General features: G+C 45.8%; 1 protein-coding gene across 1 annotated transcript; it reads left to right on the top strand.

The window, feature by feature from the left end:
* The first annotated feature begins 3,275 nt into the window (after positions 1 to 3,275).
* si:dkey-28n18.9 (sorting nexin-5) lies at positions 3,276 to 7,322 on the top strand. Its single transcript, XM_068742170.1, has 14 exons — positions 3,276 to 3,281; positions 3,393 to 3,503; positions 3,611 to 3,718; positions 4,446 to 4,506; positions 4,608 to 4,732; positions 5,505 to 5,588; positions 5,665 to 5,739; positions 5,836 to 5,866; positions 5,979 to 6,066; positions 6,171 to 6,210; positions 6,301 to 6,387; positions 6,813 to 6,902; positions 7,048 to 7,113; positions 7,185 to 7,322. The coding sequence occupies exons 1-14, from the start codon at positions 3,276 to 3,278 to the stop codon at positions 7,320 to 7,322; spliced, it is 1,110 nt and encodes a 369-aa protein (XP_068598271.1).
* The last annotated feature ends 7,393 nt before the right edge of the window (positions 7,323 to 14,715 follow it).

Below are 14,715 nucleotides of genomic sequence, written 5' to 3'. Positions count from 1 at the left end.
GGTGGCAGTAAACAAAAGGAAATGGACAGACATCATCACCACACAGGACAAAGATCCTGGCAACATGAATTTGAAATTGAAGCACTTGAACACTTGTAAGTTGAACCAAATGCATTTAAAGATCCCAGAATGTTGTTTTCCCCCCCAGTTTGGACCACCGGGTCCAAGTCAGGCTTCAGTCCGGGGGGGGACGAAGATGAGGATGGACATCAGTAAACCTCCAGAGCCTCTATGGGACGCAGGACACGTCCTCCCCAAGTCGCCATGGCCTCCGAAATCAGCCTCCTATACAGTCAGTGGCGTCCCGCCTCCATGCAGGAATACTCCCAACACGGCGGTGGTTCTGGGGCGGCGCTGTTTCTGCAATCCCTCCGCTGGCAGAAGACGGGAGCCACGCCGCCGATCAGAGCCAATCCGATCCGATCCGAACCAATCCAAGCCGAGCCGAGCCGAGCCGAACCCACGGTTAGCCGTTTTGCACTTTGAGGGTAGCTAACGCCTGCTAACGGCTACTATCTTAAAACAGCGGCCGCACCGGAGCCTTTGTAAACCGTAACTGTCCGTGAATCGGTGAATAGGGCTTCCGAAGATGACGGCGAAGCCTCACGGTGTAAATTTGTATGCGTGTATTCTTATAAGAGACATTTACAAACGTTTCTGGGTCTCCCGAACTCCATTTTGTCTCGTCTCTCTGCAACTTGGTGGTATATACCTATGGACGTCAGCAGGGCGTCAAAAGTACACGTTAGGGGTAGAGTTTGGGTTATAAATGACAGCGTTTATATTATATTATATACTTTTTTTTTAATACTCAAATGCTTCAAATACGTCGGTTCCGGCAACATTGAAATCCTGGTTTTAAGTAGGATGGCGTGACGGACAGATGGAGCAAACAGGTGATTCTGATTCCCGGGCAGACGAGCGATTGACAGTATCTGCAATCCGATTGGCTGGTGCCCAGCCAGCCAATCGGGTCGCAGATACCGTAGCGCGTCCGTCAATCGCGTGCGCCCGTGGCGTCGTCTTGGGCGTGGACCCAGACTGACGGCGGTGCCATCAGCGGCAGAGCCACACTGAGGTGGAGAAGGCAGACGATTGAGGCTGTTCCGTTCCCGTGGGAGGATTTTCCGCCTTCGATCGTCAAGAAACGTGGAGGAAATCTCCCGTGAGTTGAATCCCGGGCAGCGTGGAAGCCGCGGGGGGGCCAAGATAAGAGTATGACATCCATCAAATCTATGCATCCATCAATCAGTGCCACGTCCCACAGGAATTCAAGACGGCGCGGGTTATCCCTCTGTATAAAAAAGGAAACAAATTAGAACCTGGCAACTACCGCCCTGTTTCCATCCTTTGTTCCATGTCAAAGGTCATGGAGAGAATAATCCAGGAGCAAATCAACCGCTACCTCGCCGAGCATAGCCTGCTCTTTGAATTCCAATCGGGCTTCAGAACATCCCACTCCACTGACACGTGCCTCATATATCTGACCGACTACATTAAGCGTGAAGTAGACTCGGGCAAGTACTGCGGCATGGTCATGCTGGACCTCCAGAAGGCCTTTGACACCGTTAACCCTTCAATCCTATTGAATAAACTAGGGGCGATTGGTTTTGATAGCACATCAACAAACTGGATGAAATCGTACCTTGAGGGACGAGAACAAATGGTGGACATAAACGGAACCTTGTCCTCGTCCCTCCCGGTAAGCTGTGGGGTTCCTCAAGGCAGCATTCTAGGACCGTTACTGTTCCTCCTATACATTAACGACATGAATGCTGCCTGTAACTGCAAATTGTTCCTGTTTGCTGATGACTCAGCACTCCTGATTTCGGGAGAGGACAAAGTGCAGGTTGAGGAGGCTCTCAGCTCTGAGGTCACCAGAATCCGTACTTGGCTTACCGATAACAAACTGTCACTACATCTTGGTAAAACCGAATCGATTCTTTTTGGGTCTAAACACTCTCTAAGTGAGATAAATGTTAATGATTTCAAGGTCACAGTCGATAATACAGTAATTTCGAGCAAAGAAGAGATTACCTATTTGGGCTGTGTTCTTGACAAATACCTGTCTGGTGATAGTATGGCAACTAAGGTGAAAAAGTCAATCAGAGAACAAGAGTTTTGGGCAGAATGTCTGCTTTTGTCTCCGGACTCTTGCTGGAGCCTCGTTCAGCCCCTCTTTGACTATGCTAGCACCTCCTGGTATTCCAACATCAAAGTGTCCCTGAAAACCAGGCTCCAAACCTCCCAAAACAAACTGATTCGGCTACTCCTCAATCTGGGGCCCATGACCCACCTTCTTCCTGGACATTTTGATAGCCTAAAATGGCTCAGGGTAGAAGACAGGGTTAAACAACTCAAAATGGGATTGGCATTTAAAATAGTCAATGCAGCTCTGCCCTCAGTCCCCTCAATCCCTGCATACCTGACGGAACACCTCCACAGATTTAGTGACACCCACAGCCACAACACTAGAGGGAGCTCAAACAACAACCTGATTACCCCCTCCTACAGGACTAACATGGGTAAATCATCTTTTTACAATACTGCCCCCCAAGGGTGGAACTGTTTGACTCCTGCCCTCAAAACATGCACCTCTTTGGCCTCCTTCAAAACGGCCCTAAAAATACACCTTTCAGGGGGACAGAAACGGAGATAGTCATCACGACTCTCTCCGGATCAACCCCCCCCCCCCTTTTTTTTTGTTCACCTACGTTGCACATATTAAGTGTTGTTTGGATGTAGCTTGGAAATAATCTCCTGGTTGGCTTTGTCTCCGCTGACCTCTCCCATGATTTAGATGACATTTCTTAACGATAATAAAGAGAACCACATTTGAGTGTCTTCTCAGCCTCTGTGTCGTGGTTTCATGTAGAAATTCAGCAGAACACAACCTGAAAAGCTTTTTTCTGGATTAACATGTGACTTCTCTGCTTGTTTTCAGGATTTTGAATCTGTGAGGGGACTGTTGAGTCCTACGAGGACACAAGGCTGCTTTTCCTGTGTGGCTGTGTCCTGTTTTACTGACTAACACGCCAGTTACTTATCGTTTTCGCTGCACCAGCACTTTACATTTGGCTCTGTTTTACGCCATCTCTCACAGGCACTGTGTGCACTTTGACCCAGAGGATATCCTGTGCCGACTCAGCAGTTGGAGCGTGAGCTCGCTACGACCAGCAGAACACAAAAGATCTTCACTCACTGCTATTGACATGAAAGGAGATTTGAGTTTTAAACAAAGCAGCTGAAGGACACATGAAGTCAGGCGCTTGACAATGATGGTAAGTTTGGCTTTCATGTGACGGCTTTAATGTCCAGGCAGACATCCAGCAGTGTTTGTCACTCCTCACTACTGCGTTGATACTATTGATCACTGCAGTTTCTCACTTCAGGAAGAGGCTAAAGAGGTGAGCTCCTCTCTCAGTGTGCATGGTCATACCATTCAGGTCACAGAGGTGCTGAAAGATGGGGACACACTCACCTTCCTAATCGTATCACAAAAGGTGAGACAGCGGTTGATGCGATTGTTTGCGAGTGATCACAGGTCTGTTTAGTTTGAGTCGCGATAAACAGACTTTAGATGACGCCTCATCCCTCTTGCCTTTGCCAGCTGTCTGGGACTGGGGAGTACCATGTGGACCGGACTCATTCTGACTTTGAATGGCTGCAGCAGCATCTGTTCTCTCAGGAGGATGTGCCTGGGATCCAGGGAGTCATAGTCAGTGCTTTATTTCACCTGAAGATGATTAAAACTACTCACACCTTTATGAATACCTGATTGTCGAGTCTTCACCTTTTCTTCGTTGTAACTTCCTCCAGACTCCCAGATTTACAGGTTAATAGGTACTGATTTATTTATTGCTTATGGGTGACTCTCACGATGGAGTCGGTTTGAAAAATGCAACACAGCTGTAGCCTCAAAGAAACAGTCAAGGGCCTGTCTTTGCATACACAATGGCCACATTCACAGCAAAGTAATACCATATATTAGTATTAATCAATCAACATTTGAATACATTCATAAAGATGGAGTTTGATTGAGTGACATTTCTATAACTGAAATTTCTTTTAAAGTAATGGAGATCGTTGTGAATCAGGAAGCTGGAAGTGTTGCGATAGAGCCACATGTTTTTCTCTGGAAAAGACAACTAGGAAGTGTTTTTTTTATGCTACTTCCTGCCGAGTACAATGGTTGTTAGTGATATATTACACAAGCACATGCTGTGGAATAGCTGATGTATCCATCCTATAAATCCAGCATGAAGCATTTGTACACATTTAAAAAAAAAAGCATCAACTTTTAGTAAATACCATCTCAATCAAAGCGCCGAACAAAAGCAAGGTTATTTTTAAGGAAATAAATAAATGAACAGTAGAATATTGCTTTGAAAGTCAACAATAGGACCATAATATAATTTTACTCTTTTTCATTTTACTCCTTCAAGTTTCCTCCTCTTCCCGCAAAAGTTCAGATGAATGCATCCGCCAAGGTCATGAAACAGCTTGGTGAGTACATCTGAAGAGCGCTGCAGAAAACCATTATTTTAATTTTCTCTAGTGCAGTTTTACGTGTGATATGAAATTTCATGATAATATATTTCCTGCAGGTTTCCTCGGATTGGGGGAATGGCAGCCGTACTGTAAAGCGCTGGAAACCTTCCTCCAGCAGATCGCTGCTCATACCATACTCAGCAGAAACAAAGCAGTGGGGGTCTTTCTCACCAGCACAGATGTAAGTGGACAAAATGACTTTTATTTTTATTATTAGGCACAGTAAAAAGAATTTTACGTTGCATAAGGGTACAAAGTGACACCTGTTTATGAGAGAAACGGTAATAAAAAGTTAAAGTTTCACTGACACTGTTTCATCTACATCAAAACCTTCTGCTTGTGGTCAAACATACATCAACCTTTGATGCGTGTCCTCAAACGTTCTCAGAACATTTTTAATAGCCTTTCATATGGAGAAATTGAAATACAGATTAAAAAGCAAAACCTCTCCGTCCTGTTGTTGTTGCTACTGCTTTATATATTTAAAAACGTGTGATTATATCACACCCACATTTTAGCAGCAATGTTAATACCTAACAGTTAAAACCTCAACGACTGACTGAAGTATTTTTTTTAACAGATCTCAACATTTGACGTTTAATAGTCTTTTCTATAATCTTAATTTTAACTCTACCCTGGTGTGTCCTCTTTATTTAAATAAACTATTACATGTCATGTGAGGCGCTATAATCGTTTAAGGATTTATTGCATCAGAAATGGTGACACTCTTTTGTCCCGGCTGCCATTGACCTCTTATTTAACTTTCTGCAACTGTGTTTTTTTTACCTCTGTTGTTGCTGGATCCTTGGTTTATATCATTACCGGTGGCTGTAGCGTGGATAATATTCATTTGGTACAAAGGCTAAGCGTGTCACTTAAAGGTAGTTTGAGGTATCTGTCTTCTATATTTACTATTATGTTAAGAAACGGCGTCTCTGTGTCCCCGTGTCCAGCCTCCAGGCAGACAGAGAGTAAAGAAGAACATTTTCAATCGGCTGAGTCAAGCTGTGGAGGAGATGAGGAAAGAAGGCCATAAGGTGCGCCGCCGGGACCCATGCAAAGCGTGCAGCCTCTGCCGGCGAGGTTTTACCGCCACACTGTCTGTGTCCGCAGGACGTTGATGAGTTCTTTCAAACCGAACGCGATCACAACCTGCCTCTGAGCAGCTACACAAAGACAGCAGCTGAGGTGAGCTCCTGGTCTATTTGTTGGAGTGTTTCCTCTCACACAACCAGGAGGCGCTGTTCTCTTTGACTCCCAACCTTTTCATTTGTTTTATCACAGAGATTCCTGGATGTGGTGCTAAGTGAGCAAAGTAAGAAAACTGCAGTCAGATTTGTTTTTTTTTGACATTATATAAAGTTCATCTACATTATTATGCGCTCCCATTTGCTGGAAGTTTGTTCGTTTTTTTTATTCTATTGCAGAAATAGCAGTGGCTTGTGGCCACTTCTCAGCTGCTCTGCATCTCTGCGTGGAATCCGTAGAGGATCCAGAAAAACAGGCTTTCTCAAAGTGAGATCACGGGCACTCGTCCGCTCAGCGAACCTCGAACAGTGCCTACATGACATGATAGAACAGGACGATAAAGCCAGACTGTCAACCCTCTCCTCTTACAGGGCTTGTGTGAAATTATCAGAAGTCTTTGATTGTATGAAAGTAAGTTTCATGTCCATTTCGGACAGATTCTCATTTGCACTGCAGCTTTTTACCAAATAAACTGCAAATAATGTGTTTGTGTGTGAGTAGAAAAATACGACAAACGTTGCTGAGAACGACGTGAACTCTCTTGGGCTCGGCCTGGACCTCGGCTCACGCTGCCTGGATGCAGAAAAGGTTGGACATCTGTTTCTAAAGCTTTAGTTATACATGATGCGCTACTGGTGCAGTACTGGTGCAGTACTGGTGCAGTCGACAAACCAGAGGCCAAAACGGTAATACTGTTGACTCCCCCAATGAAAAATATGCATGCTTCACCCCCATCTGTGCAAAACCTGTCAAATGAGGGCTCCTTTCCCACATTTAGTATCTATACCAGCCTAACTACTTAGACTGACCCTGATTGGTCAATATCAATGGTTGTCAATGGCAACTGATAACACATTTGTTTCTATTAACAAATATTTCACCCACACCGTGGTGCATGTAAGGGACTTGATCTTTACATGCTTTGGCAGCGGCCGGTGCTCATGAGATATGAAATGTGGCGCTAGCTGCTAGCATGTCTAATGTGTGCGTCACGATAATTGTGTTCATTGCAGGAAATGCTCTTCAGAAGAACCTGCAAGCTCGTGGAGTTGGAGAACGCCAGACGGAATGCGGAGAAGGCCAAACCTCTCAAGAAGGCTGCGGTGAGTCTCTGCTTCCATCCACGTGTTGGCGTTGCATCGCATTCACGTGCTTGGCTGCGGCCAGCAGGTGTCAGTCACCCTCTGCTGAAACGATCACGCCTGATGGAGTTAAGGACAGTCTGTATTTTCACTCTGCTTTCATCAGATGGAGGAGGTAAAGAAAGCAGCGGAGACAGAGTTCAGTCACATCAGCGGCGTAGCAAAGGAGGAGGTAAAACCAAAGTCGAGCTCGTGTCAAACGTATCCGACGTGCAGAAACTGTGATTTACGTGTTTCTCCCAGATCGCACGGTTCCGGAGGGAACGCGTGGAGCTGCTGCAGCAGGCTCTGGTCCAGTGGTGTGAAAAGCAGCTTCACACCGCCAGAGAAACCGCTGAGCAGCTCGACCAGCACCTGCAAGCATTTAGAGGGATGGCATAGTAATCCCCCCCCCCCCACGCTTCATGAAGCATCCTCCCTATGTCTCGACACAGAATGAGAGAACCCAAATCAGTGGTGCTGTAACCTGGATATCTTTAATATCAATCATTGACAGTTTAAGGACAGAAATCCAACAGTACAGCTATTATTTGTGTTCACAAGCACCCCCCCCCCCCCCCCCATCTCCGTGGCGACACTCCTACCCCAGCAGAAACAGTCCTGTACTACACTCACACATTTATGCTGAGAGTGTATTGTGCTGCCCTCCAGCCGCTTTATCAGCTGGGGGGGGGGGTCACAAAAAAATAAAGTGTGATGAATTGATTCCCAAAGTACCTGCTTGCCTTTGTGTGTTTCTCACTCCCGGGTCATTGATCAGTTGCTTTGACGGCTCCTAGAAGGACACGGCAGCGAGGGCATTCCGCGCTAGCCGTTTGCGAGTCATCTGAAGGCGTTGTGGTTTCTGACTACGTTCTAATAGCATGAAAGCTACTGTGAGGCGTGGCATGGAGCTACGCTAACGGTGTTCCCTGTAGCACAATGCCATGTTCCCCTCCGCTGTCTGCGGTGGACTGGAGATCCGTATCTCAGCACTGCTGTGAGTTTCACCCTTTCTCATCTGTAATCCCTGCAGAGAATGCTAGCATGCTAATGCAATGCTACCATTGAAGGCCCTTTTGTAGCCTGTGCAGATCAATATTAGCCCGTTAGTCACCGAGATGCCAGTCTAACATTTACCACCCATTTTTATGTTGGCTGGGCTGTAATAAAAGACGGTCTTTACCAACGTTGATCCACCATAAAATCCAATCATTTCACCACTTGGATTCATTTTGGGAATTTATTGATTTTAATGAGGCAAATGTTAAACATAAAAGGTTTATGGACCAATTTCACATTTCAATGTTTTTACTTCTTCTCTGCTGAGTGCTTTTATTACACCTGAGGAGATAAATACCACCCCCCCCCCCCCCCCTCACAGCCAGTAAGATGGGTGGGAGGGTGAAGGTGTGTTATGCTGTACTTACAGTTGGCAACAAAAATGGAAAATCATGCTTTTATATCAGGATTCTATTTACTGCAAAATGATTGTGTGTTACGACTTGAAGAGGCGATGCTTCCACGCCTGCAGCGTGCCGGATGAGTTTCACCACAGGGGAGGCACGCTCTTGTTGCTTTCAGTGTAAGGTTGCTGCAGCTAAACTGCACAGGCTGACTGTACACACACACACACACACACACACACACAAATTTGTTTGGTCATTTTTTGGTGGTCATAAATCAGCCCTGGGATTTTTTGCTATGAATAATGATGATGTTAATTAAAAAATGACTCAAATGATGATATATTTTCTTGGAGCAGATAATTTATCTGTCCGCTCCTGTTTTGAGGCTTACTTTCTTATTTAAATTAATTTATTGATTTACAACATCTGGCTGCTGAATATAAAAGCTGTAAAGTACTTAAACACTTAAAACAAATTTAGCAATGTGCTGGATATCACTAACATCTGCATGCCTGTAATAGATCAGACGTTCCTGGTCCAGAGGCATGATTGTTAACTTTAAAAACCTCCAACCTGAGGTCAAACAAAAAAGAATGACAGAATGCTGATATGAGTTTCTCCTCTTTTAGACTTCTGTGCTGAATCAGAGCAATCAAAATAGCAATGGATGAGGAGCGCCACAAGGGCCGAAGGTTCACTGTGCACTGGCACAAATTAGTGCGCTTGCAGCTGCTGAGCCGAGTCAACCCAAGGTTGTTGGTACCTCATTAAATCAAATCAATGCCACACACCAATCATGACTCATAAAAAGTTTGTGGGATGACTTTTAAATAAAACAACGGTGCAGATGGAGACGGAGGACGAACACCGTACTGCAGGTGTCCTGACCATCTGTAGTTTATACAGCTTCAAAAATAATAATGATGGTGTTCAGTAGGGCATGTGTTAGCTATTACACAAGGAGTACACCCCCCCCCCCCCCAACACACACACGCATGCATGCATGCACAAATACACCCATTAAAGTAAAATCAATTATTAATCAATTTTCCAGAGGTCACATTTTTCGACATGTGCCTGTCGTCATCGTCAGTGCGCCCTTTAGTGCACTGTGTGCTGCTCAGGGGGGCATGCGGCCACTGTGATTCGCTGCTGGTGAATAACATGGTAAATGTCTTGTTTTCGAAACAACGTTGAGATCCAGGAGGGGGTCTGGTCTTCCAGTTTGTGTCCTGTCACTGTACATGAACCATGTGAGGCTTTGTGTGGCTTTCATTAACAGGAGTGAGAGGGGGGGGGGCATAGGCAGCGTATCTGCTTCACACACGGGGTGCAAGGTCAACATCTAAAATAAGAACGGCTTCTGTTGATCGCTGCAAAATAGAGTTTTTTTTTTTTTACCACTCAGCACCACCCTGCTCTCCAAACGCTGCATGGGATCCGCGGCTTTGTCCAAGGACACCTCAGCGGAGGAAGCTTTGCTGGCACAGCGGCTCAACTCGGGGCTCCCTGCAGTCGATGGAGGACGGGCTCTGGTTCTCAGTACGCCGCCGTCGCGTTCCAAACAAACATACAAGGGCAAAGCGATGGAATGAAAGTCACCCCAGTGGCAGAGCATCTGTTCCAGGGATGCATCCGAGTGTCTTGTCCCACTTTTCCTCCCGCTGTTTACTCTGACTCAGACTTGGCAATGAGATGCAGATCGCAGACACCCCCTCGGATGCTGCGATTCACTCTCACTCTGAGATAATGCATGCTCAAGTCTCATTAGATAACGCGTCACCGACCCCCGTTATGATCTGATTAGAAGGCGCAGGGCCTGCGGTTGTGCTGATTGTGCCAAATGATTCCTGTTGCACAGTAAACAATTGCTAAGAGAAGGAAAACGAGGGAACAAAGCAAAACAAGCTGTAGCCATTTCTTATTCCTCTGCAGCAGAAAGAGAAACAATTGAGTCTCGTGTTTGACATGAACGTGTATGAGACCACATTTTAAACTGAGCTGTTTTTGCATGAGCACAAACAGGAAGCACATAAGGAAAGTTGAATATCCCACGAGTGAGGGAAGGATGGCGTGCGGCGGCTGCAGTGACGCAGTCGTTGGTCTGTCGTGGTGAAGAAGGAGCTGAGCCGATTTACCGGTCAATCCATCTTTCTACTCTCGGCTCAGTCACCAGGGAGGAACTCGGAGGAGAGCCGCTGCTCCTCCTCATCGAGAGGAGTCAGCTGAGGTGGCTGGGGCATCCATGGGGAGGTGTTCCTGGTATATCCCACTGTGAGGAGGCCTCGGGGAAGGCCGAGGAGACGCTGCAGAGAGTACGTCTCTTCGCTGGTCTGGGAATGCCGCAGGATCTCCCCGGAGGAGCTGGAGCTGGTGTCTGGGGCGGGGAAAGTCTGGACCTGAGACCGTTGGCCCCGCGACCCGGCCCCGGATCAGCGGTGGACGATGGATGGATGTCATGTAATTAAATGCATGAGGATGTGTTCCGGCTGCTCGTAATGAATATACCCCCCCCTTCCCTCTTCAGGCTCGTTCCCTTCCCTTCCCTGATGCTTCCATCCGTTACATCTTAAGCTACGAGCTGCTTTGGAGCCAAATCGAACAAAGTCTCACATCTTTATGTGCGTGAAGAACGTGGAGACCATTTACCGAATAAAACCGTCTCAGCATTTAGTTGCAGCACTGCAATAAGACAAACTCCCGTTTAATAGGATTCTAAATGATGCTCAAGGGTACGTCAGCGTTCAAACAGGAAGAGCACTGCCTGTCAAATCTTGCGGGATGTTTCTTACCAGCTCCCTCAAAGAATGTTGGCAGCATAGCCTGACATCCACGTCTGAATAATTAGTGCTCATTGATCCCGACGGCGCTGCGTGTCATGGAGAGGACCAGAGACGAGTCAGCAGCTGTCTCTGCTCTTCCTGCTTGTTCACGCTTTGTCGTTTATTTTGGCTTCCACCCTTATTGTAAAAATGATGAACGCAATAGTACGCTACATTTCTAACACGTTTTATCGGCCTGCTTTCTATCTGCAATAACACTCGTCTGCAGCTGTGTGTGTGTGTGCGTGTGCGTTCCTCTAACAGACTGCTCTATCTCATAGTGTGCAGCAGCCAATTAAAGGCTGACTGGGAGGAAATGAGCAGAACAACGTTCAAGAGCAGCAAAGACAGAATCAGAGCGGAGAATAGGATGGAATTAAACGTAGACAAAAGAAAAACAGTCCTTTTCTGAAAAGGGGAAATTAATTGGACAGTTTTCAGCAAATCATTCTTTTTTTGTACTTTGGTGTTATTAATCAAAGTCAGTCGATAATGAATTATAAAGCAGAGTTTAACTTTGGTTTATGAACAGGTCTAAAGGTTGAGCTGATTCAGAACCTCCTGGATGGATTGATAGATATTTCTAATGTCCAAGGGATGAATTGATCCTATTGTTTTTGCTTTGGAACGTCCTCCAAGTCAATATTTCCTTTTGTCCAATATTTAGTTTATAAATAACATATTTCAAATCTAAGTCTCGTCAGCCTCCGCTGTACGGGCGCTAATTCACATGCATTGAGGTGTGAGGAGCTGTTCAGATGGCAGGGGTCAGATTTTCAGACCGGCCTGGTGATTGAAGCTCGTAACGGACCCTGCTTTGATCTTTCCGGTCCCCTCAGCTTTAATTTCATTCTGAACTGGAAATCCTCCTGCAGGCGGGAGCCTCTCAGTGCCTCATTACCAGCCTAATGCAGCACCTCCTGTTCCTACAGCTGTGGGAACATTTACCACCTCTTTACCTGGTGATTCTCCCCATTTACCACGGGCCTCCCATTCCCACTAACGAGGGCTACATGGATCACATTGCTTCCACACCATCTGCGGGACATGGACTGTGCAGGGAGATTTAGTCAGAGCTGAAATGTCGGCATGGACACCGAAACATTATTGCTTTATCCAAGAGTCGCAGAGAGTTCAAGGGCTGTTTACTCCTCGAGGCAGGCAGTGGTGTGGGCTTAATGCCCGACTAGAATGCGCCAAAGGAAAGGGACTTTACAGCCCAAACTAGGGTTATCAGTGATTAATAAAGTATTCTTAAATGTTTTATTGGACATTCAAGATTAGTTCAACTAATTTTAAGATCATGTTTCCTCAATTAATTCATCTAAATATCATAAAAAATAAAATGTGGTTTTTATTTCACTGCAGGTGTTTTTGATAGTCCCAAAACACCCTGGTAAAAACCACACAGTGATGTTTTTTAAACCATTGTTTGAACGGATAAACCCAGTAACGTTTTAATTAGTGAGAAGTGCTGGCAGGCACATCTGATTACCTTTGGACAGAATCAGGAAAGCCGTTTCCCTGCGTGCCCCGTCTTTATGCCAAGCTGAAGCTTCTTGTTTCATCTTCAAAAGGAATGACTTGAGATAAAGGCTCTATTGTGAGTCGGAGGGTTTGCTGACGCTGTGAACAGAGTGGGCCACGGTGGTTCTGGGGATGCGCTTTGGTCAGGCATAAGCTACCAACAAAGAACACAGGTGCCTTTTGTTGAGGATGAATTCAGAGACGTGAACATGAGATGCTGAGACGCATTGCTATTTCATTTGTGCTCCACTGTCATGTTGCAGCATGATAATGCACGTGCAGCCCCTTGTTGCAAGGACCATGTACACAGTTTCATGAAGCTAAAGCACAGTTTGTGCTGAGATTCTTTGGATAAGCAAACCAGCTGGTTTAGGCAAGCATTTTCTAGACGGGCTGCATGCGCTGCCAAACACTCAGAAAGCATGAGCGCTCATCTGTGGCCTTGCGTTGCGTAATTAAACCGCCTTTTATTGTTATCGTCCGGGTGCACGGCGATCACCAAGCAGCCGAATCAGCACGCTGACACGCTGAACCTGTCAGGCGGATGGGCCATCTCAGCAGAGCGCAACACGAAACACGTCCGCTTCGAGACAGATCTACACGCGACTGTCAACACCGTCCTGAGATCATGGGTCATGTGCTCGGGCAGCTGACAGCGTCCCCTCAGGGGCTTAGTTTGAACGGGACGCTGGAACCACCAAGATCCCCAATTAAGCCTCAACTGTGAGAACAATATAGAGAGCGGCTGCGATTTATAAATGAATAGCAAAGTAGATCCCACCGTGAACATAATTTGTGGCTCCTTAAAATAAAGAGCCCGAGGATTGCCTCCATAATCAACATGTCCTTTCGTGCAAACCCATTGCTGGAGGCTTTTTGCGTACCAGTAATGGCAATAATCCAGATTATGTCCCTTCTCTGCTTTAGAATTCACCGTCAGCAACAGTAAACGCCAAGGTGAGGTGCAGCTATGAGGCGCAATCAGATTCAGAGCCATATTTTATGGAGGCTTTGTAGATAGAATGTCCGGAATTGTATCATAGACCAAATTATGTAATTGCTAAATGTGCTCTAAATACACAATTTATCGTAAACTGATGAAGGTTAGATATTTTAAAAGTAAAAACTGTATCTTTATGGTCCATAAATCAGCGTTTTTTTTATCGCTGCATTGTAGAGACAATTAGCCAGATGGATGCGCGGCGTTATCTTCACTCCAGCTCATTTCCGCTGTGCAGACACACAATCCCCGTGAAGTACTGCAGCCATATAGGCCCAGATAAGATCAGTCATAAAGAACCACCACGCTGATGTTTCTGTCATGGCGGCAGCAAAAAGAGAAAAAGCAGAGATTACCACCATGAAGAGGCAAATATATTTTCATCTAATCATATCACTTAGTGCCATTCAAAACGGATGTGTTACTGAATGGGATGTAAATTGGCCTCTAGACCGTGTCTGAACTTTCTCCCCCCTTCTCTTGTCTCCTTCTGCACTTTGATAAATATTTGTTATTACCTCCGCCGAGGCGAGGCGGGCGGTGATGTTATCGCCGGCGTTTGTCCGTCTGTCTGTCCGTCCGTTAGCAAGATAACCCAAAAGGTTCTGGATGAATCTGGATGAAACAATCAGGAAACGTTGGGAACGTTACCAGGAACAGACGATTACATTTTGGTGACGATCCAGAAGAGATCCTGGATTCTGAATCACTTGGACATTTTCGTTAACACTGCAGTCAATGGAGCAGCCAAATATGTGAATAAAATAGTGCATGTATAAAGTGCAACATTTATTAAACATTATATTCTAGCAGACACAAACCTTGATTTGAGGGAGAGGGGGTCGACAGAGTTAAACCACGTTAACATTTTCTTGTACCTCGTTCCTAAATTGTCGATCTCTCCTGGTGGAGTTGGGCTAAGTGCGCTTTTTGGGATTCAAAATGAAAATGCGAATGATGTGGAGTGAATCAGTACCAGCGAAGTGGCTGCAAGGAAACAGATGCAGTCATTAAAAAGGACTTCAGGCTGTGCCTCT

Source organism: Brachionichthys hirsutus, chromosome 8 (assembly GCF_040956055.1).
Source record: "Brachionichthys hirsutus isolate HB-005 chromosome 8, CSIRO-AGI_Bhir_v1, whole genome shotgun sequence".
In the NCBI taxonomy this organism is placed as follows: Eukaryota; Metazoa; Chordata; class Actinopteri; order Lophiiformes; family Brachionichthyidae; genus Brachionichthys; species Brachionichthys hirsutus.
Note: the sequence above shows the minus strand (reverse complement) of the source record. Positions and strands in the feature narration are given on the sequence as shown.

Excerpts from the sequence above, each read along its gene's own strand:
- si:dkey-28n18.9 (XM_068742170.1), top strand. Across the intron at positions 5,589-5,664 it reads TGAGGAAAGAAGGCCATAAG|GACGTTGATGAGTTCTTTCA; the intron begins GTGCGCCGCCGG and ends CTGTGTCCGCAG. Across the intron at positions 5,867-5,978 it reads TGTGGTGCTAAGTGAGCAAA|AAATAGCAGTGGCTTGTGGC; the intron begins GTAAGAAAACTG and ends ATTCTATTGCAG.